Below are 24805 nucleotides of genomic sequence, written 5' to 3' on the forward strand. Positions count from 1 at the left end.
AAAAGTTGAAGAGCCTAGCAGGAAAGTGGACGAGACAAACCAAAAGGTGGATGACACAAACAGGAAAATTGATAAGAATTCAGAAAGACTGGTTAATTTGGAACAAAAAGCCAATAGTAACGCAGAATCTATTGAAAAATTGATTAAAAAATCTAACCTGACATGACAGACCGCAGAGGAGGCCAGGAAAAAAGCTGCTGTTGTGGAAGCTAAATTAGATCAACTGGAAACAGAAAGCGTCCCAGACTTGGTGAGACAATTGGAGGACCATAAATTAAAATTTTCTATGATCGAGCTCAAGGACAAACAGGTTAACTTGAGGATCAGAGCGATACCCGAGGTGGAAAAGGATAACCTGGCAGATTTCCTCACGCAGGAATTTGTAGAATTTTGGGAGTTGAAACAAGAGGACTTCAGAATCGTGAGGGCCTTCAGGCTTGGAAGAGGAGGGAGGAAAGAGAAGAACAGAGTAAGAGATTGTCTGATTACCTTAAGAACCAAAGAAGAAAGAGACACAATCCTAAGCCGGCACTACCAGAAGACCTTAGTAATAGAGCAGTCAAGAGTGGAAATATTTAAAGATATTCCGAAATATCTTTTGGACCTTAGGTCCAACTACGGTGGATTGGCTGCTTTGCTGAGAAGGAACCAAATTATTTTTAGGTGGGAATTTCCCCAAGGCCTCTCTTTCACCTTTAAAGGAAGGAAGATAAAAATAAGATTAGAAAAAGACAGAGATAAGTTTCTGAATAAACACGAGGAAGATCTGCAGAAAGAACTTGGAAAAGTGGACCCAACAAACACACCACCGATGGAAGAAGAGCAGACACTTGGCGCAGTTGGAGGGAAACAAAAGTAACCACATAATGACATTGCAAATATTAAGCTGGAATATTAATGGCGCTAACTCCCCTGAAAAAAGGAGGAGGGTCTTTCATTTACTTAAAAAAGAACATTTGGACTTGATTTGCTTGCAAGAAACACATGTGACAAGGCTGCACAGGAAGATATTAATTAACAAAAGACTGGGCCAAGAATTTATTTCATCAGATAAAGTAAAAAAAAGAGGAGTAGTCCTTTATGCAAAAGAGAGCCTATCACCGAAATTTTTGTTTAAAGATGAACAAGGAAGAATTGTTGCAACTGAAATTCAATCACAGGGAGAGAAATTTTTGATAGTAGGTATTTATGCACCAAATGAAGGAAAATCGGAATTTTTCAAGAAGCTACATGAGACCCTTATGGACTATATGGAATATAATATGATTTTGATGGGGGACATGAATGGAGTAGTGTCTACAAACATGGACAAGGCACAGAGACAGGTAGTCACCAAGGATGGTAGACTACCAAAAACCTTTTTTGACATGACTGAAAATATGGATTTAGCTGACATTTGGAGAACAAAGAATCCATTAGGAAGAGAGGGAACTTTCTTTTCTGAGGCTAAGATGACATGGACAAGAATTGACCAAATCTGGGTAACTAGAGGACTGGCACCAAAGACTAACAAAGTAGAAATCAGCCCTAAAACCTGCTCCGATCATAATGCTGTGAAGATGGAAATGAAATTGACACCAACTGGTTCCTTTAGATGGAGAATGAATGATGCCCTGTTTCAAAGTGAGGAATTGACCAAGAAGGCCCAAAAAACTCTGAGAGACTATTTTGAGATAAACATGAATACTACAGTGGAAAAAAGAGTTATTTGGGATGCAAGTAAGGCGGTCATGAGAGGTTTTTTGATACAACAGAATGCAATTAAGAAAAGAACACAAAATGAGAAAAAAGATAACATCCTGGAAAAAATAAAGGAAGGAGAGGAAAAATTAAGAGTGAAACCAAAGTCACAAGAGATTCTGAAAGAGATAAAGTTATATCAAATACAACACATGAAATTGATGAATGAGGAAATAGAATGGAAGATTAGACAGATGAGACAAAAGACATTTGAATCGGCAAATAAGTGTGGGAAACATCTGGCATGGCAATTGAAAAAAAGACAAAAACTTAACACAGTTACGAATTTGGAAGTGGAAGGAAAGAATATACAGAATCCAGTGGAAATTAGAAAGTGCTTCCAGAGGTATTTTAAATAACTGTATACACAGGAGAAGCAGAAAGAAATGGACATTGATAGATTTTTGGAAGTTAGTGGACTACAAAAAATCTCTCAGGAAAATAAGTTAATGTTGAATCTTAAAATTACAGAGCAGGAAGTAGAAGGGGCCATACAGAATATACAATTCGGTAAATCTCCAGGACCAGATGGATTGACTTCAAGATATTACAGATCTTTGAAAGAATGGTTAATACAACCTTTAAAGGAAGTCTGCAATGAAACATTGGAGGGGAAAAAGGCACCGGAGTCATGGAAAGAGGCTTATATTACACTTATACCAAAAACAGAGACTGAAAAGACACAACTTAAGAACTACCGCCCCATATCACTGCTTAATGTGGATTACAAAATTTTTGCAGATATATTGGCTAAAAGACTAAAAAAAGTATTAGTAGAAGTAATTCATAAAGATCAAGCGGTCTTTCTCCCCGGCAGACACTTATTTGACAAAACGAGGAACATAATTAATATTATCGAAAAACTACAGGTGAAGATAAATACTAAAGCAGTTTTGATATTTGTGGATGCGGATAAAGCCTGTGACAACATTTCTTGGAGTTTTATGAAAAAGAATTTACAGGGGATGGGGGTGGGTGAAGGTTTTGGAAATTGTATAGGTGCAATTTATGCAGAACAGAAGGCCCAACTAATTGTGAATAATGTGGTGACGGAAGATTTTAAGATTGAGAAAGGAACGTGACAAGGGTGCCCAATCTCTCCACTGCTCTTTATATCGGTCCTGGAGGTTTTGCTAAATATGATAAGAAGGGACCAATTGGTTAAATGGATACAAGTTGGGGCTAAACAGTACAAATTGAAAGCATTTGCTGATGACTTGGTATTAACTTTACAGGAGCCAGAATCTAGTACTAAAAGAGCATTGGAATTAATTCAAGATTTTGGCCAGGTAGCAGGCTTTAAGTTAAATAAAATGAAAACTAAGGTTTTGGGGAAAACGTAACTGCGATGGAGACAAGTTTCAGAAGGAGACAGGACTAATATTGGCCAAGAAAGTGAAATATTTGGGGGTTAATATGACTTCTAAGAATGTGAACTTATTTAAAGATAATTATGAAAAATGCTGGTCTGAAGTGAAAAAGGATTTAGAAATATGGTCAAATTTGAAATTATCACTGCTAGGCCGAATTGCTGTTATAAAGATCAATGTATTGCCAAGGATGCTGTTTTTGTTCCAAACATTGCAAATTGTGGATAAAATGGACTGTTTCAAGAAGTGGCAGAGAGATATCTCTAAATTTGTCTGGCAAGGCAAGAAACCTCGAATAAAATTTAAGATATTAACAGATGCTAAAGAAAGAGGTGGATTTGCCCTGCCAGACCTTAAACCTTATTATGAATCGGCCGCTTTTTGCTGGCTGAAAGAATGGATGCTTCTTGAAAACACTGACGTTTTGGATTTGGAAGGTTTTAACAATGTATTTGGCTGGCATGCATACTTGTGGTATGATAAGGTCAAGGTTCATAGGGCCTTTAAGAATCACATTATTAGGAAAGCATTGTTTAATGTTTGGATAAGGTATAAGGACTTGCTAGAAAACAAAACCCCAAGATGGTTGTCACCAATGGAAGCGAAAGCATTGAAAAACTCAATATGGAGGCCAAATGGCCGAAGTATTGGGAAATTCTGGAGCAAGAGGGAGACAGGCTAAAACTGCAGAGTTTTGAAAAATTAAAAAATAGAGTGAAAGATTGGCTCCATTATTATCAAATAATGGAGGCATATAAATTGGACAAAAAATCCAAACTAGAAACAGAATTCTTAGATCCCAAAGTTAAGAACTTGTCAAGAATGTATAACTTGCTGTTGAAATGGAATACTCAAGATGAAACGGTGAAATCTGCTATGATTAAATGGGCACAAGATGTTGAACAGTTATGGACCACTGGTATGAAGTTTACGGCATGTAATGCCTTAAAGGAGAATTTAATGAAAATGATTTATAGGTGGTACATAACACCAGTCAAGCTGGCAAAAATCTATCATTTGCTCGATAACAAATGTCGGAAATGTAAAGAGACGGAAGGTACCTTCTTTCACCTTTGGTGGACGTGTCCAAGGATTAAGACCTTCTGGGAAATGATATATAATGAAATGAAAAAGGTATTTAAATATACCTTCCTGAAGAAACCAGAGGCCTTTCTCCTGGGCATGGTCGGCCAATTGGTGTTAAAGAAAGATAGAACTTTTTTTATGTATGCTACAACAGCAGCAAGAATACTTATCGCAAAGTATTGGAAGACACAAGAGCTACCCACCCGGGAAGAATGGCAGATGAAGCTGATGGACTACATGGAACTGGCGGAAATGACTGGCAGAATCCGAGACCAGGGAGAAGAGTCGATGGAAGAAGATTGGAAAAAATTTAAAGTATATTTACAGAAATATTGGAAAATTAATGAATGTTAGAAGAATATTGGAATGAAGTTACATGGTTTTAGCAAAAGTGTTATCAAGCATTATATGAATATTAATGGTTAATGCGCTAAAGTGGGAAATTTAAAGTTAAATTGAGTTAGGATAAATTATAGAACAAAAATTGAGGAAGAGGGAAAGGATTTGTTGAACTAGCTAATTTGAACTAGAATATAGTTAAATTGTGTTAGGATAAACTATAGAATAAAAATTGAGAAAGAGGGAAAGGATTTGTTGAGCTAGCTAATTTGAACTAGAATACAAAAAAGGGAGGTGCGAGGAAGTCGAGGAAACAAGCATATGCAAGATAATGAAATGAAATTTGGATGTGTTTTTAAATGTTTTAGTTTTTCTTTTCTTGTTGTTTTGTGGTATTGCTTTTTCTTTTTATTTTTGATGCACTGTTTGTTAAATCTTTATTGTTTCTTTTTCTTTTTTTTCTTTTTCTTTTTGTAACTATTAAACATTTAATAAATATCATTTTAAAAAAGAGAGAGAACTGGCCAAGAACTCATCATACCCAAAGGCTTTTCCTTGTCCTGACATTTTTCCTTGAACTCAACAATCATTATTTTCATTAGGTGATCTAGAGCAGCGTTGGACGGAGCACAGACCAGCACACGGTTCTTCTTGATCTTGCTTTGTACAGGATTCTCTTTCCCAGATCTCTGGAGATTTAAAGGGGGGGGGGGGGAAAGTCACAGGGTTGTAAAATATACCTAGAATATACCCATTGCAACAAATCAACCATATAGTCATGCCCAGACTAGAAGTGCATACGGTAATTGAAGTTGGGTCTTTCAGAGGTCATCTAGTCCAATCCCCTGCCGGACAAAGGGTCTAAAATGCAGGATGTAACCACAACATCCCTGAAAAAATTGCTGGGTAAAAGACCCACTGTAATGGAAAGCCTGCCCACCTCCAGAGGCAGTCCTGTGCACTTTTGAAAAGCTCCTGCCCCTGTGAAGTACCCTCTAATATTTAGCCATTAGTTCTAAAGAAGACTGAGAAAAAGTTAAGTGCAATAATGCAGGGCAGTCGTCTTCCACCTTTTCAGATCAAAGTCCCTTTTTAAAGCCCAAGGGTCATATCCAACTGAAATATACTCGGAGTCGAGTGTGGATTTCATGCTCTTTATTCAGCTCATAGTGGTGAGGAGGAATGGAAGTTTCCCCAAACTGTCTGCTTTATATACATTATTTAAACAATGGGTCGCACGTGATTGGCTAATTCCGGGATTCTCCTGTAGGCCAATCAGGTTGCGGATTCACTTCCACCTGGAGCTGGATTGGGTGGCTCCTGCGGACCAATCAGACTGCTGCATTTTGGATCCTATTCAACTCAGTACATAACACCAACTAAGTTTTATTCAAAGTGCACACATTAAAATTATGGGGCCTATGTTACTCATGCACAGTAATTTCAAAGGGTCTATTCCAAGTAGGACTAAAAAAAGCCTGCTGGACTACTCCAATGGCCCATCTAGTCCAGCATCCTGTTCCCATGGGGGCCACCCAGATGCCTGTGGGAAACCAGAGAGCAAAACATGAGCATACGAGCACCTTCCCCTCCTGTGGTTTCAAGAAACTAGTATTCAGAAGGATTACTGCCTCTGACAATGGAAACAGAGCATAGCCTAGCCATCATGGCAAGAAGCCATTGATTGCCCTTCCATGAATTTATCCAATCCTCTTTTAACATCACTGCCTCCTATAGATACACCCCAGATGTGCACTCTGAAATTTATTTTTAAAGGAAAATGACACGAAAAAAGGAGTCCTTAACCATTAGAGTTGTCACTTTCCCCCCTCCTCTTGCATCTTTTGTGTCCTTGTATGACCCAATACATAGCAATTTAGAAGGCTTAGTATTCTCCAGCATTTTACAGTGCTACCTCTGGTTACATACTTAATTTGTTCCGGAGGTCCTTTCTTAACCTGAAACTGTTCTTAACCTGAAGCACCACTTTAGCTAATGGGGCCTCCTGCTGCCGTTGCGCTGCCGGAGCACAATTTCTGTTCTTATCCTGAAGCAAAGTTCTTAACCTGAAGCACTATTTCTGGGTTAGCGGAGTTTTTGTAACCTGAAGCGTATGTAACCTGAAGCGTATGTAATGCAAACCACTGCATTTCTGTCCAAAGAAAAACTGTGCCTGCATATTTTCTGTGTTTTTTTTATTTAACATGTTTTATATACTGCTTAATTAAAAATATATACAGAGTGAAATAAAACATTCATACAAAATAGCAAAAAAATCAGACTTTAAAAATAGTAAAATAATAAAGCAATAAAAGAAAGAGATAAAAATCAAGATTTTTTTTTAAAGAACAAATGTACATAATAAAATTGTACAGCTGGGTAGGCTTGCCTAAATGGAAATGTTTTGAGTACGTCTAAAATGGTACAAGGAAGGGCGACAGATCTGCGAGACTGATGATGGAAAGAGTGCTTTTATTTATGAAAGTGATGATATATGGAAACCATCTCGACATGATGATTGGACGAACGGAAAATTCACACAGGATCATAACTGGTGTTTACCTGCTTAAGCAGATTATCAGAAGAGATCATAAAGAAAAAAAGAAAAATATACGAACAAGAGGAGATGTGAGAACAGCAAGATAGGACTGGATAGAATTATGAACATTATTTGTTTTGGTTTTTTAAAAATAATGTTTATTACTTTTCCAACAGTTACAAAGAAACAGTAAAATAAGAACAAAAAAGAAAAAAGAAGAGAAAAAAAGACAATACGATACAATACCATACAATACAGTACAATACAATACAAAAACAATTTAAAATACATCAAGCACATCCATCAGTTTCAACATCTTATCTTTCATTCACTTATTTCCACGACCTCCTCACACCTCCCTTTTTGTATTCCACTTCTATTAATTATTTCAGCAATTCCTTTCCATCTTCCTCTGTTTTCTATCCTATAATCATCTTAATACATTCTAACCTTATTTTTCCCTTAATACTCTATTAATCTATTTACACTCAATTCCTTATAACATTTCTACTAACTTCATTCCAACATTTTTCTAACATTCATAGTTTTACAATATTTCTATAAATAGTCTTTAAACTTTTCTACTGCCAAAGACAGTAGAAACAATGTATCTCTCTTATTTAGGCAGCTGTCAAAGTACGTTCTAAGCGCTATCAATACGCATTCCAAAAGACGTCAGTCCTGCTAGCAGCCCGTTTCCAGGATCAGAGCAGCAGTATTTTAACTCTCCTCCTGCAGGCATACTCAGTCCACAGCTCCCCCCCCCCTCTTCTCCTGCCTCCAAGGGGGATTTAGTATTCTTTACGATGGAAATTTGTTCTTTTACAAAGGGCTTTCCAAGACTTCAGCTTGCAGCCTCATTGCTTCAGTCTATTTACAAAAGGGGAAGGCGGACTTCCTGTTTTGAACCTCCCCCGTTTCGATGCCAGATTAGACGTTTTAAAAATCCAATTCTCCCGATTAAGCTCTACTCATGGGTAGTTACTTTAGAGTCAAATTGTCCACAGGAAAAGGTCAGCGCTCTCCGACAACAGCTAAGCGGCTTCACTCTGTGGAAGAAGCAGACGATTCGAAGCACTGAGACACTCACCCCACATCGCTCCAGATCCCCGAAACCGGGTTTCCCCGCAAGTAGGGGAGGCGCAAAAGGTGCCCGCCGTATCCCACGCTCACAGGCTTCTCCCGCCTGTGATTTTTAATGGGTCTCCACCTTCGCCGTGGCAGCCAGACCCAAATTTCCACGGGGCAGGTTCCTCCTGGTCAGAGGAATTCAGCCATTGCCGGAGGCACCTCCCCCAGAAGTGAATTATGAACATTCTTTGGACAGATTTGTGGATATTAACGCAGCAGCAAGAGGATGATTGGAATCCCCTTTGGAACTTGAAATATGGGTCCCCCCAATAAAAAATTTAAAATTCGGCTTTGTAATTCTGAATTTATGTGATGTGATTTGATTTGATTTGATTTGATTGGTCGGTTAATAAAAAATATTTTTAATTTTTTAAAAAAAAAATGGTACAAGGAAGGCACCTGCTTAATTTCAGTGGGCAGGGGATTCCAGAGAGTAGGTGCTGGAAGAATTGGTTCCTTGCAAGTACAAAATGGACAAGAACAGGCCTAATTAAAAGAGAAGAAAGTGTTGGGATGTGAATAGATGCTAGCAGAGGATATATTTATTAGATATTGTCCTTTCCTAGCATCTATTCACATCCCAACAAATGAGGTCCAAGGGATTTGGGTTGCGCTGTGGTCTAAACCACTGAGCCTCTGAGCTCCCATTGCTTTGTCCAAGCTCCTGCCAACCCAGCAGTTTGAAAGTGCACCAGCGTGAGTAGATAAGTAGATAACACTGCAGCAGGAAGGTAAATTGTGTTTTCGTGTACTCTGGCACTTATCTCGGTGTCCCATTGCACCAGAAGTGGTTAGTCATGCTGGCCGCATGACCCGGAAAGCTGTCTGTGAACAAACACCGGCTCCCTCAGCCTGAAGCGAGATGAGCACCACACCCCATAGTCGCCTTTGACTGGACTTAACTGTCCAGGGGTCCTTTACCTTTTTACCTTTAATGGGGTCCAGATTAGATTATTTCAACCCTATCTAAAATAAAAAAACAGCACCAGTCTAAAACCAGTATATAATAGAAGAGCATTCATTCATTAATTTATTGAACACTGTTTATAAGGAAACATAGGAAGCGTCCTTATACTGGCCGAACTCCTTAAATATTGTGTACACTGACTGGCATCAGCAAGGATGCCTCCAGCAGGGCAACACCAAAGGGTGTGGGCCAATGAGGGTGTGGGCCAACCCCCTTTTGCAAAAATAATGGTGTTAATGGGGATGGGATTTTAACTTAGGTGGGTGTTGCTTATTTGTTTTTAGTTGTTAAATGTTATGTGTTACATGTTAATTTGTATTTTGTTTTTGTATTTTTTGGTTTTATAAGACTATTTTACAGCCTTTTAAATGTGTTTGTGGGAGGGGGCGTATTGTTTTGTTTTTATTTTAACTATTTACCTTGCATTTTCATCCTGTGAACAGCCCTGAGATATTGTGAGGAAGGGCGGTATATAAATCTAATTAATAATAATAATAATAATAATAATCAGAAGGTCTCCAGGGTTTTAAGCGGGAAGCCTATCCTAGCTCTATCTGAATATGCCAGGGATTGAACACGGGACCTTTTCTGCATGCAGATCAGATACTCTACCACTTTAGCTATGTCCCTTCCCATTAATTAACAACAATAACCCAGCACCCCACATTTTATGTAACATAATATATGTGGTTCTTGCTATTTGCCGTTGAAATAAAACAGCCTGGATCACTTCCTGGTGCAACTAGACTTCTCCATGACCCTTCTCCACTGCAGAAAGGGGGGACCTACTTGGATGGTCTGCCCCACCACGTAATGGATCCAAATGATTTCCAAAGGGTGGCAGGGAATGTCTTATCCCATGTTGATGGCCTTTCAGATGATTCCCTGGTGGCCCGCTGTTAACCAGGGCTATCGACTGTCTGGCTCCAAAACGCCCTCTCAGATTGCATGGAACCCAGACAGCCCCGTGGGTTTCCACGGATCTGAGGGCAGTGAAACAATCGTTGAGACAGCTAGAGAGCCAGTGGCAGAAATCCCACTCCGAATCAGACAGAACATGGGTTAGAGCTCAACGTCGAGCCTTTCTTAGCCGCCTCTATTGCATCTGCAGAAAACAGCAGCAGAAGACTCAGGTGCTTTGCAATCTAACGGAACAACCTTCGCCATTGGGGCCTGGTGAGGACCCCAAGATCTCCTGCAATGGTTTTTTGCAAAGTTTTTTTTGCAGATAAAGTTGCTCAGGTTCGGAAAGAGGTAGACTCCACCGTGGGAACAGGGCCGGGGCGGGAGAGTGCTAGAGTCCTGTCTAGTCAAGTTGCATGGGATCAATTCCAATCTGTTACCTCCGAGGATGTGGACAGGCTGCTTGGACAAGTGAAACCAACCACCTGTCTCCTTGATCCTTGCCCATCCTGGCTAATAAAAGAGAGCTGGGAAGGGCTGGGCGATGGGCTCTGCAGGGTGGTGAATGCTTCCCTCTGTAAGGGAGTCATCCCAGACCCACTGAAGGAAGTGGTTATTAAACCGCTTCTTAAAAAAAAAAAAAACATTTTTGGACTCAGCCCATATGGCCAACTATCACCCAGTATCAAATCTTCCATTCTTGGGCAAGGAAACTGAGCGGGTGGTTGCTGAACAATGTATAGAGGATGTGGACCATTTGGATCCCTTCTAGTCAGGATTCAGGCCTCATCAGGGGAGTGAAATTACATTGGTTGCACTTGTCAATTACCTCCGCCAGGCTAGGGACTAAGGTGAAAGCTTTTTCCTAGTTCTGCTGGATCTTTCAGCAGCCTTTGAGATCATCGACCATGACATCCTTCTGGACAGTCTAGAGGGGTTGGGAGCTGAGTGCACTGTTATACCGTGGTTCCGCTTCTTCCTCCTGGGCCGTGTCCAGAAAGTGGTGTTGGGGGATGAGTGTTCAGACCCCTGGGTGCTCACTTGTGGGGTGCCTCAGGGCTCTGTCCCCCACAAGTTGCAGTATAAGTTACAATGTCAGCTGAATTTGGGAAAACCACTTGAAGAATCTGTAGTGTTGAGCTATTTCAATTGTTTTTGTTTTATTTGCTCATTGCAAACAGTTTAAAGTCTGTAAATTTTGATAATAAGCCTGATGAGCAATGGGGATTGAATAATTTCAATTGCAACTGTATATGAAGTCATTCGAAGAGATCATCAGGGCGTTTGGGCTGGGTGTTCACCAGTATGCAGACGATACCCAGCTCTACCTCTCATTTAAATCACAACCAGTGAAGGCAGTGAATGTTCTGTGTGAGTGTCTGGAGGTGGTTGTAGGATGAATGGTGGCTCATGGATTGAGGTTGATGTTAGCATTTCACTCCACCGTCGCTGCATTTGAGATTGTTGTAAATCACATGCCTGTCTGAGAAGACTATGGGAACGGAAGACAGCCTTATCTCTCTTTCATTGTATGTACTTTGGACTGTACTTTCACTTCTTCTGTTCTCTCGGACGAGAACGGACACCATTATGCTGTAGTCTGTATATAGAGTGTAAATAAATAGTAGCTTAGATCTACAATGTCCCACGCTTGTTGCTGTGTAACGCTAGAAGTATAGCGTGCATAAATCAAGCTGATTTATGTCGCTGGAGCACCCTGGAGAAGAAGGGAGATGCCTTTTCCAGTGCTGCACACATCAGAGGACGTTTGGAGTTTCGGGGGCTTGCAGGCAGCCCCAGGGCGAATTCCAACATTGGTAGCAGAGGATGGTTCCGGGTCATCGCACTCTGGAGCAGCGACGCCAGTTTTGCGTCCGGGGGGAGCCTGCCGATCGGCACAGAAGCACGGTGTGAAGCTGCAATGAGCCATGAGAAAGAGACCTGCATTCCAGCCAGGAGTGGGGAGCTGCGAGTACTGTGATTTACGAGGCAATTAAAACCTCGGAAAGTGAGCGCTGCCCCTGGAATTAGCGAGCTGCTTGTTGAAATTTATGACTGCTGACTGCTAGCTGCTGTTTGATGCTGCAAAGGCTTTTGGCTATAAAGTAAAAGCCGAGATGGATTCCAAGCACGGAATCGGAACGATGTCCTGTCTGCTTCTGATGGGCAATAATTATTCAGGATGGTGTGTGAAAATGGAAGTGCTTTTGCTTCAACAAAGACTGTGGTTTGTTATAGATGACCCAATGCCACAGGTACCAACCAGACGGTGGTGTGATGCCAATAAACAGGTGAGGGCTGTGATCATGTTGCATGTATCAGATAACCAACTGATCCATATCCAGGGATTGGTGACAGCACAGGCAGTCTGGCTTGCTCTAAGAGAAGCACATCTTCGCATCGCCGCAGGATCCGCCCTATTATATTTCCAGAAGCTTTCCAATATGAAGCTGAGAACTGGGGGAGATTTGCAAAAACATCTTACACAGATGAAGTTTCGGTGTGACCAGTTGGAGCAGAGGGAGGTCCTGCTTCCGGAGTCCCTTTTCTGTTTTATGATAATCAACAGCATGGATATGTCATATGCGGTTGTTGCATCACAGCTTGGAGCTCTGCCAGCTGCTGATTTAACAGTCCAGAGAGTCTGTTCAATGCTTCTGAATGAGTCTGACCGCCAAATGGCACTTGTAGCTCGATGAGGGGGAGGCCGAAGACTCAAAAGCACCCCTGTCGGCGGTGCAAGGTGCAGAGGGGGCCATTGCTTTGAAAGCCCTGTCGTGTTTCAAGTGTAGGGGGAAAGGCCACCTGCAACGTGACTGCAGGAAGCGCCAGAAGCCCAAGGAAGCTACAAGGAGCGGAGGGGTCGGAGGCAAGAATTGTGCCAAGCCCAGCTCTACCCAGGCACTTGCTTTGATCATCCAATGCACCACCTCACCTACCCATAATGCTTTTGTGTTTTTTTTTTAAATGATATTTATTTTTCCACATTCAATGAACAAAAAAATACAAATCAACAAATACATCAAAAGGAAAAAGGAAAGCAAAAACAATACATACATTGTACAAAGACAAAAAGAAAAACAAAAGAAAAAGATAAAAATAAAAAGCTAAAAACAAATATTGTGTCTTTATGTTTTTCAACATTAACTTAGGTCTGCGACTTCCCCATGCCTTCCCACTCTGTATTCTTGGTCTTATATTCTGATAGTAAGTTCTTTCCCTCTGGCGTATTTTTAGTTCAGATTAATGTTATTGTCATTACCTTTCCCTATGTCATACAAAATATACTTTCTTTATCATCGACATTTTTATAATAACATTCTTTTACATTCAATCTGATATCCTCAAACGTTCATAATTTTATAATATTTCTGTAAATAGTCTTTAAATTTCCTCCAGTCTTCCTTCACCGTCTCTTCTCCCTGGTCTCTGATTCTGCCAGTCATTTCTGCCAGTTCCATATAGTCGATAAGCTTCATTTGCCATTCTTCCAGCGTGGGTAGATCTTGCGTCTTCCAATGTTGTGCGATGAGTATTCTTGCTGCTGTTGTAGCATACATAAAAAAAGTTCTGTCCTTCACCTGAACCTGTTGGTTTACGATACCCAGGAGAAAGGCTTCTGGGTTCTTTCTAAATGTGTATTTAAACACTTTTTTCACTTCATTATAAATCATTTCCCAGAAGACCTTAATCCTTGGGCACGTCCACCAAAGGTGAAAAAAAGTACCTTCTGATTCTTTACATTTCCAGCATTTATTATCAGGCATATGATACATTTTTGCAAGCTTGACTGGTGTCATGTACCATCTGTAAATCATTTTCATTATATTCTCTCTTAAGGCATTACATGCCGTAAACTTTATTCCAGTGGTCCACAACCTTTCCCAGTCAGCAAACATTATATTATGACCAACATCTTGTGCCCATTTAATCATAGCCGATTTCACTTCCTCATCCTGTGTGTTCCATTTCAGCAGCAAATTATACATTCTAGACAATATTTTTGTTTTGGGTTCTAACAATTCTGTTTCCAGTTTTGATTTTTCCACCTGGAAGCCAATTTTTCTATCTATTTTAAATGCCTCCATTATTTGATAATAATGAAGCCAATCTCGGACTTTGCTTTTTAGTTTATCAAAACTCTGTAGTCTCAATTTGTCACCATCCTGTTCTAAAATCTCCCAATATTTTGGCCTGTTGGCCTCCATATTGAGTCTCTTTACTGCTTTCGCTTCCATTGGGGACAACCACCTTGGGGTTTTGTTTTCCAAAAGATCTTTATATCTAACCCACACATTAAACAATGCTTTTCTGACAATGTGAATTTTAAACATTCTATGCACTTTAACCTTGTCGTACCATAAATATGCATGCCAACCAAATGCATTATTGAAACCTTCTAAGTCCAGTATGTCTGTATTTTCAAGAAGTAGCCATTCTTTCACCCATAATGCTTTTGTGGTAGATACGGGGGCGACATTTCATCTCTGTAGTCAGAAAGGTTTCTTTGTTACCTTTAAGGAGCAGAATGACACCATCAAACAGGCAGATGGACGTTGTCTGCAAAGTGAAGGTATTAGGAAAATATACCTTGAAAGCATCCAGACCTCAGTACAAAATGTACTATATGTTCCGGGACTGACTTATAATTTGCTCAGTGTTTCTCAGCTAACTGCACAAGATTTCTGTGTTTCTTTTTTTTATATATATATAATATTTATTAGTTTTCCAACAAATTAAACATAACACCACAAAAAAAGAAAAAACATACATTAATACAATACAATACAAAAAGAGAAAGAAAAAAAAAAGAAAAAAGAAAAAAACCCTAACATACAAACTAACAACACTAACATACAACTAACTAAACAAAGCAAAAACCATTTCAATATCTTATATTTCTTTTACTAATTTCCACGACCTCCTCACACCTCACTTTTTGTATTCCACTTCATTACTTGTTTCAGCAATTCCTTTCCATCTTCCTCTGTTTTCTATCCTATAATTGTCTTAACACATTCTAACCTTATTTTTCCCTTTAATACTCTAATAGTCTATTTATAATAAATTCCTTATAACATGTCTACTAAAGCCATATAACTTCATTCCAACACTTTTCTAACATTCATTAATTTTATAATATTTCTTTTTTTAAAAAAAATAATATTTATTAGAAGTTTAAAAGTTACACAAAAAAGAAAAAAGAGAAAAGAGAAGAAAAAAGAAAAAGAAAAAAAAGTTACATAGAAAAAAGTAAAAAAAACCACAATACATCAAAACACAAAAAAACACCAAAACAATTAAAGACACATCCAATATTTATCCTTATCTTTCATTAACTTATTTCCTCGACCTCCTCACACCTCCCATTTTTGTATTCCACTTATTAATTATATCAGCAAATCCTTTCCGTCTTTCACTGCTTTCTATCTTTTAGTTATCTTAATTTATTTTTACCTTATCTTATCATCAAAACCTTAAAATTTATTTATACTTAACTCCTTATAATATTTCTACTAAAGTCATGTAATTTCATTCCAACATTTCCTAACATTCATTAATTTTGCAATATTTCTCTAAATAGATTTTTTAATTTTTTTCCAATCTTCTTCCACCGTCTCTTCTCCCTGGTCTCGGATTCTGTCGGTCCTTTCTATCAGTTCTACACAGCCCATCAACCTGGTGATCTTCTATCCGAGGCTCTTAACTCTTCTCCATGTCCCATCTGCAGGCCTTCTTCAAATTTATGCTTACACTTTACTTCCATCTTGACAGTTCCTTTATTCCTTGTTGGCAGGTCAGCCCATACTCCATAGTCAAAACTAAAGTCCAAAAGATGTTTCAGGACATGCTCCAAAGTCCCTTTGAGGCAAAAGGCCTCCACAATTCCAATCTCCCCCTGGCCCAGATCCAAATCACAAAGTCCAGAGCATCCCTTCATAAGGGAGTCTGTCCAACTTTCCTTCTCCGATCCAAGCAGGGCATCGTTCTCTCCAAATCTGGCTTTCAAAATCAATCACACATGGCATCAGCTTATATCCATCAAATTGTCTCTGTGAAGACGAGACCTCTACTTGTATTACTTGAGATTCAGAAGCAGTTTTTTCCATCGTCTTCTCCACAGCTTGCCATTTCGAAACGGGTTCCTGAGTCAATACCCGAATATTTTCTGTATAAATGTTCACTTTTTGTCCAAAATCAGTTGTTTTTTGCCCAAATTGTCAATTTTATTAGCCATCACATCCGTCTTCTCATGAAGTTGTTCCAGTAGGGCGCTTATCTTGCAAAATGCATTCACTAGGGCTTCTTGTTTTGACATTCTTGTCCAAGGTCACTTTTATTTCTCACGGTCTTTGAGTATAACTGGAAAATTTCTTCACTCCTGCAACAGTTTCAAAGGCTCCCTCTAGAGGAAACAATTTCTATTTGTATCTGTCCTTTTAGACCCAAATCCAATAACAAAGTTAATTTTCAATTTTCAGTTACTTTTTTCTCCTTTTTAAATGCAGAGGAAAGCAGTGGAAACAATGTATATCTCTTATTTAGCTATCTATCAGCATCTGTTCTATTCGCAGTTGTCAGGGGTTCAGGAGCAGAGGCACAGGAAAGGGAGGAAATGGAGAGCGAGGGGGAGGAGTCCGAAGGAAATGTCAGCGATGACAGCGGTCCGAGGTCTCTGAGTCTTTCCAGTGAATCGGAAGATTCACAGAAAGAGGCTCCCATGGTCAGGGCAAGGGGGGTGCCCAGGGGGACACCCCAGGAAGAAGGGGCCAGAGGGGACTCAGAGAGCAGCAGTTGGAAATCCGGACCAGCGTCCACACCAGAGTGCAGTAGGGGGGAGGAGTCCCAGGCATCGGGATCAGGCGGCGCGCTGCCAGCGGGAGGACATGAGGCAGGACTGGCCACGCCTCCATCGGGGAGCGAGGAAACGGTTGAGAGGAAGGTTGAAGGCTGGGCGCGCGCGCCAAGTTCAAATGTACAGGAGGGCGGCACAGTCGGCAGCCCGGATAGGGAGCCAGGTCCCAAAGCCCGCCGGAAAGAGCGGGAGGAGTCAGGGGGGTCATCGTCAGCCTCAGAAGAGTCCAGGAAGGAAGGGACCCCGGAGGGTAGCAGGACCCAGAGGAGAAAGGAGAGACGGAAGAGGTGGAGTAAGGCTAGAGTCTTAAACTGGTGTACAGGGGGCGGAGATTCAGATGGAGCTTCGCCGGTCTAAACCCTAGACGTAGAGCTGGGGCGCTGCGGCTTGAAAATGGAAACTGTACTTCAATAAAGACTTTTGTACATTACTACCGGCTAGCGTTGGTCCTCTGTGAGCTGGGACCAGGAGCCAGCTCTGACAGTAAGCTCCATCTCTAGAAAAGTTTTGCACCAAGAACCTCGCAACGTGAGTCGACGCAGCGAGGGAAGAGGATTGGTGCTTCGCGAGCTCACACAAATCAGGCAAGATGACTACAGAACAGCAACTAACAGACCTGCGAAATGCAGTGAGTCAACTCAACGCGGAGGTACTTGCATCCAGGAAAAGGGAAGAGGAAATGGATACCGCCTGCAGGGATCTCCAAGCCAGGTTGGAAGTGCTTTCTAAACAGGGGCAACCGGGACCCAAATCAGAGGGCATTGGGCTGGGGAGAAGAGGAGGCAGCCTGGTATCTCATTTCGACGGGAGTTTACAGCAGTACCCTAACTTCCGAGCAGACCTGCTGTTTGCGCTGGATCTGCTGGAAAAAGACTTTAGAGATGAGCGAGAGAAAGTGGGGTTTATCTTGTCCCATTTGCATGGGGAAGCCAAAGCGTGGCTGAGGAATTTGTGGAGAGATAATGATCCGGCGCTCCAAGATGCGGATGCTTTCATTAAAGCGATGGATTCATGTTTTTTATCAAAGATAGACATCGATATTGCCAGAAAAGACATACATGGGCTCAAACAAGGCAGAGCCAGTGTGAGGCAGTACCATTCCCGCTTTTTTGGATTAGTCCATGCGCTGGGATGGGAGAAGGATTCTGCTCCAGTCAGAGACCTTTTTTGGGAAGGCTTGAATGCCAATGTGAAAGATGAGATTGCAAGGGGGGAGAGACCAAAGAGCACTCAGCAAGTGGTCCAGCGGGCGCTGGAGATTGGGGTGCGTCTGGAAGAACGTCCATGGAACAGAGAAGAAGGACGTTGGGGACGTACGCCAGCGAGAGCACCTCCCCTCTTTCCCAAGGATGCAGCGCGTGCGCAATCCACACCCTCGCAGGGAGGGGGAGAAGAACCGATGGAGATTGGAGGTGCCAGGGCTCAGTCAGCTACCAGAGCCCTAACACCGGGAGCAGTCAAAGCGAAGCCTCCTAGAGGGAACAGGAAGTGCTACATCTGCTACAGTGCTCAGCACATGGCGAAAGAGTGTCCCCAGAGGCTCCATAAGCACACTCCAGCCTCTGCAACAGTCACAGACGCAACTCAGCAGAGAGAACCACAGCAGGGAAACGACAGAGTCTGGCTGGAGGAAGAGGCACTGGGGTCCAGCCAGACAAGTCAATGAAGCAATCCCCAGAAATTTTGCAACCCACAGACCCCCTCCCACCCAAACCAGTGGTGCAGCTTACAGCGTCGCTCCAACTGCCCAATGGACTCACTATGGAAGTGCCAATTACCATTGACTCTGGTAGTAACGCAGACTTTATAGGACTGGATTTCATTCAACAGCACAACATAGCACTACTGCCAGCCACGCTGCCTCTGAAGGTGGTCACGGTGGATGGCAGGGAATTGCTGGGGGGGCAAGTGGTGCAGCAAACGCCTCCCATGGTGATGCAAATTGGGAATCACCGAGAAGTCATCAGCTTCAATGTCACCCACCTGTCGGACACGCCTGTAGTATTGGGCATGAGTTGGCTGCACAGGCACAGCCCAGCCTTGGCGTGGTACCAGCGCCAACTGACTTTCGGCTCCTCCTACTGTGCGGAACATTGCATTCTGCCTAGCCCGGAAGGGGAAGAGGATGACCCGCAGCTACAATTAGGCACGCTGCAAGCAGTGCCACTCAAGTATGCAGCGTTTTTGGAGGTTTTCTGCGAGAAAGAAGCGGACAAGTTGCCTCCCCACAGGCCCTATGACTGCAAGATTGACCTCCTGCCAGGGGCGACGCTGCCAACCGGGAAACTGTATTCCATGTCTGAAGACGAGCTGCAGGAACTCAGGGAGTTCATAGACCTCAACTTGAAGCGCGGTTTCATCCGGGAGTCGAAGGCAGTGGGGGGCAGTCCTGTATTCTTTGTGAAGAAGAAGGCCACGCCCCAAAAAAGGCTTGTAGTGGACTTCAGGATCTTAAATTCCAAGACCAAGCCCACGGCCTTTCCTATGCCCAAAACAGACGACCTGCTCGCAACGGTGAGGAAAGGACGCGTTTTCACGAAGTTGGATCTGCGAGGGGCGTACAACCTGATTCGCATACGGGAGGGCGACGAATGGAAGACTGCCATGTTTACGCCCCTGGGCACCTATGAATACAGAGTTATGCCCTTTGGATTACAAAATGGCTCCCACTGTTTTCAAGCCTTCATGCATCACGTACTGGCGGGTCTCCTCTACAAGAAATGCGTCTGCTTCTTGGACGACATCCTGATATTCTCAGAATCAGAGGAGACCCACGAGGGAGACGTCAAGGAAGTTCTGCAGAGACTGCAGGAGCATAGGCTGTACGCCAAGCTGGAAAAGTGCCAGTTCGACAGGAAGGAGGTAGATTTCCTGGGCTACAAGTTGTCGGACAAGGGGCTCGCCATGGACAGCGCCAAGGTTCGCGCAGTGTTGGACTGGAAGAGCCCCCGCAATCGGAAGGAGGTCCAGCGGTTTGTGGGTTTCGCCAACTTTTACCGCAAGTTCATCAAGGGGTTCGCGATGCAGACAGCGGCCATTACCGACACGCTCAGCTCCAAGAAGAAGAAGTTCATCTGGACGGAGCAAGCGGAGCAGTCCTTTCAGAACCTCAAGCGTCTCTTCTCGTCCGAGGAGCAGCTACTGCACGTGAATCCCAGCAGACCGATGAGAGTTGAAACGGACGCCTCGGACAGAGCCGTGGGAGCAGTACTGTTGCAGCAAGACCCGCATGGGGACTGGAGACCGTGTGCCTTCTACTCTCGAAAGCTCAGCAAGTCAGAGCAGAACTACACCATCTGGGACAGGGAGTTGCTGGCCATTCATGCCGCATTCAAGGCGTGGCGGCACCTCCTCATCGGAGCCAAACACACAGTGCAGGTTCGCACGGACCATAAGAACCTGGAGTACTGGCGTACGGCAAGGTTCTTGAACCAGCGGCACATACGATGGGCGGAGTTCTTTGCAGATTTCGACTTCAAGATAGAGTACATCCCAGGCGACAACAACATCATGGCAGATGCACTGTCCAGAAAGCCGCAATACCTCGAAGAGGCGGCACCAGCAGCGGCCAAGCACATTTTCGCACCGGAAGCGTGGGCGTGCGCTTCAGCAACCGTGGACCTGGAAGCTGTCCGTCGAGCGCTGCAGGAAGACCCCTTTGCACAAGCCAAGATGGAGGAGGTGCAGAAGGGCACGGCGAAGGACGACGAGTTCCAGATACGCGACGGATTGCTCATCCGCAGAGGGGCCCTCTACGTACCGGGAGACGACCTCCGCGCGAAGGTACTGCAGCAGTTGCACGACGCACCCACCGCCGGGCACTTTGGCAAAGAGAAGACGGCAGAATTAGTAGCCAGGGATTTTTGGTGGCCCAAGATGCGGGTGGAAGTCGCGGATTACGTCTCGAGGTGCGACACCTGCCAAAGGGCCAAGTCAGTGCACAAACCACCGGCGGGACTGCTCGAACCGCTGCAGACACCGAGCGAACCGTGGGAGAGGGTGGCCCTGGACTTTGTCACGGATTTACCCAGCTCGAGAGGCAAGACGGCAGTGCTAGTGGTGGTGGACATGTTCACCAAAATGGCCCACTTCATTCCGTGCGCGAAGGTGGCCACGGCGGAACAGACCGCCAAACTGTTCATAGACCACGTCTTCAGGGTTCACGGTCTGCCACGGTCTATCTTGTCCGACCAGGGGGCGACAGTTCATCTCGAACTTCTGGCAGAAGCTGATGGGTTTCCTGAACGTCAAGATCAACCTAGCGTCGGCGAGACACCCGCAGACCAACGGACAAGCGGAGCGAGTCAACGCCATCATGCAGCAGTACCTGAGATGCTATGCAAATCAGCAGCCTGCAACATGGGGGGACTACCTGCCGCTCGCTGAGTTCGCCTACAACAACACGAAGCACGTGTCCACGGGGGTGACACCGTTCTTCGCCAACAACGGGAGGCATCCCAGAACCTTCCCGGGATTAGAGAGACTGGGGGAGGGGGAGCCACAGGCAGCGGAAGTCTTAGCGTCAGAATTGCAGGAAGTTCACGAACAGCTTCGGAGGCAGTTAGAACTAGCAAAGCACGCATACAAACTGCAGGCTGACAAGCACAGAAGGGTTGGGGAAGACATACAGGTGGGAGACTGGGTTTGGTTAGCAGCCCAGGCAGTGCCGACCAGATCGTTAGCCAAGAAGAAACTCGGACATAAGCAGCTAGGACCTTACCAAGTCGAGGCACAGATCAATCCAGTGGCCTTCCGGTTGACACTTCCGGAGGGATCCAGAATGCACCCAGTGTTCCATAGATCAGTGCTCACGCCCTACAAAGCACCTCACAGATTTCAGGCGCCGGGCACGGCACCAGACCCGTATAGGGAGACGCCCACAAGGAGGGGGTCGCCAAGAAGGGAACCCATCAACCAGGTCACAGAGATTTTAGACTCAAGATGGGGGGAAGAGGGAGTAGAATATTTTCTCGCCAGCGAAGGTACCCCGGCCAGCGCCAACCGTTGGGTGCCGGACTATGCCTTGGACGAGCCTCTTCTCAAGGAAGAGTTTCATGCCTTGTTCCCGCACAGGCCCATGCCAGCCGCGTATTTCGACGACTGGCTTTTCACACCCACGCTTTCAGCCAGCACGTTCCAGGGGTTCACCTCGGACGAAGAACCGGCACTAGACACACGTTCCCCGGAGGGATCGCCCTCGGGGTCTGCCTCAGACCGCTCTTATTGGTGGGACGATCGACCAGAGGAGCGGTGGAGCAGGAAGTGGCTGGGGGGTCCTTGGCAGGCAACGGCCCCAGAGGTGACCGGGGGAGAGATGGACATGGACGTGCTGGGGGAGGACCTTGGGTTCGAGCACGGCGGCACAGAGATGGAAGCAGAGGAAATCGAGGTCGGCGAGAGCACGGAGGACGAGCCGGACTTATCCGGCTGGATGCACGCCACGGGGGACGAACTGTATCCGCCATTCACCCCCACAACGACGGAGCACCCAGCACCCACACCTGAAGGAGGGGAGGGGGAAGGGGGGGCTTCGAGGGGGGGATGGATGTCAGGGGTTCAGGAGCAGAGGCACAGGAAAGGGAGGAAATGGAGAGCGAGGGGGAGGAGTCCGAAGGAAATGTCAGCGATGACAGCGGTCCGAGGTCTCTGAGTCTTTCCAGTGAATCGGAAGATTCACAGAAAGAGGCTCCCATGGTCAGGGCAAGGGGGGTGCCCAGGGGGACACCCCAGGAAGAAGGGGCCAGAGGGGACTCAGAGAGCAGCAGTTGGAAATCCGGACCAGCGTCCACACCAGAGTGCAGTAGGGGGGAGGAGTCCCAGGCATCGGGATCAGGCGGCGCGCTGCCAGCGGGAGGACATGAGGCAGGACTGGCCACGCCTCCATCGGGGAGCGAGGAAACGGTTGAGAGGAAGGTTGAAGGCTGGGCGCGCGCACCAAGTTCAAATGTACAGGAGGGCGGCACAGTCGGCAGCCCGGATAGGGAGCCAGGTCCCAAAGCCCGCCGGAAAGAGCGGGAGGAGTCAGGGGGGTCATCGTCAGCCTCAGAAGAGTCCAGGAAGGAAGGGACCCCGGAGGGTAGCAGGACCCAGAGGAGAAAGGAGAGACGGAAGAGGTGGAGTAAGGCTAGAGTCTTAAACTGGTGTACAGGGGGCGGAGATTCAGATGGAGCTTCGCCGGTCTAAACCCTAGACGTAGAGCTGGGGCGCTGCGGCTTGAAAATGGAAACTGTACTTCAATAAAGACTTTTGTACATTACTACCGGCTAGCGTTGGTCCTCTGTGAGCTGGGACCAGGAGCCAGCTCTGACAGCAGTCAATGAGTTTTCCCAGACTTACTGACAGCCCGGTCCCAGGTTCAAAACGGTGGAAATTTCTCTCTCCTCACTCTCTCTCCTGCAGGCTTAAACAGTCCAAAAAGAATTCCCCCTCTTCTCCTGCTTCCAAGGGGGGTTTAATATTTTAAATAGTGAAAATGTAATCCTTTACGAAAGGCTTTTCCCAGACTTTAGCTTGCGACGTCTTTGCTTTGATCTATTTACAAAACGGAAGGCGGACTTCCTGTTTAGAACCTTCCCGTTTCAGTGCCAAATTACGATGTTTGAAAATCCAATTTTCCGTTCTACTTACAAGTAGTTGTTTAAAGTCCAATTGTCCACAGGAAAAAGTCAGCACTCTCCAGCAACAGCAATGCGGCTTCGCTCCACGAAAAAAGTGATCGATTCGAAGCACCGCGCCGCTCACCCCACGTCGCTCCGGATCCCCGAAACCGGGTTTCCCCGCGAGTAGGGGAGGCGCAAAAGGTGCCAGCCAAATCCCAAGTCCACAGGCTTCTCCCGCCTGTGGTTTTTAATGGGTCTCCACCTCGCCGTGGCGGTCAGACCCTAGTTTTCGCGGAGCGGATTCCCCTAGATTAGAAGAAATCTGCCATTGCCTGGAGGCGCTAACCCGGAAGTCCAATTTTATAATATTTCTGTAGATAATCTTTAAACTTTTTCCAATCTTCTTCCACCGACTCTTCTCCCTGGTCTCGGATTCTGCCAGTCATTTCCGCCAGTTCCATGTAGTCCATCAACTTCATCTGCCATTCTTCCCTGGTGGGTAAATCTTCCAATATTTCGCGATGAGTATTCTTGCTGCTGTTGTTGCATACATAAAGAAAGTTCTATCCTTCTTTGACACCAATTGGCCGACCATGCCCAGGAGAAAGGCCTCTAGTTTCTTAAGAAAGGTATATTTAAATACCTTTTTCATTTCATTATAAATCATCTCCCAGAATGCCTTAATCCTCGGGCACGTCCACCAAAGGTGAAAGAATGTGCCTTCAGTCTCATTACATTTCCACCATTTGTTATCAGGCAAATGGTAGATTTTTTGAAGCTTAACTGGTGTCATGTACCACCTATAGATCATTTTCATTAAGTTTTCTCTTAAGACATTACATGCCGTAAATTTCATACCTGTGGTCCATAACCGTTCCCAGTCAGCCATCATTATGTTATGTCCAACATCTTGTGCCCATTTAATCATAGCTGATTTCACCGTTTCTTCCTGAGTGTTCCATTTCAACAGCAAGTTATACATTCTTGACAAATTCTTAGTTTTTGGATCTAACAGTTCTGTTTCCAATTTTGATTTTTCCACCTGGAACCCAACTTTTTTGTCCAATTTGTATGCCTCCATTATTTGATAGTAATGGAGCCAATCTCGCACTGTGTTTTTCAATTTTTCAAAGTTCTGTAATTTTATTCTATCTCCATCCTGTTTCAGAATTTCCCAATACTTCGGCCATTTGGCCTCCATATTGAGTTTTTTCAGAGCCTTCGCTTCCATTGGAGATAACCATCTTGATGTTTTCATAGAATCATAGAATCATA

General features: G+C 44.3%; 1 protein-coding gene across 1 annotated transcript in view; it reads right to left on the reverse strand.

The window, feature by feature from the left end:
• LOC310668822 (putative helicase senataxin) overlaps nt 1-24805 on the reverse strand; it is a 286306-nt gene that overhangs the window by 62471 nt on the left and 199030 nt on the right. The window contains exon 14 of the mRNA XM_083422138.1: nt 5077-5224. Coding sequence (XP_083278264.1) covers nt 5077-5224 — 148 coding nt within the window. The remainder of the gene's footprint in view (nt 1-5076; nt 5225-24805) is intronic.

The sequence above is a fragment of the Podarcis tiliguerta genome (genome assembly GCF_965153285.1).
Source record: "Podarcis tiliguerta genome assembly, chromosome: W".
Lineage (NCBI taxonomy): Eukaryota > Metazoa > Chordata > Lepidosauria > Squamata > Lacertidae > Podarcis > Podarcis tiliguerta.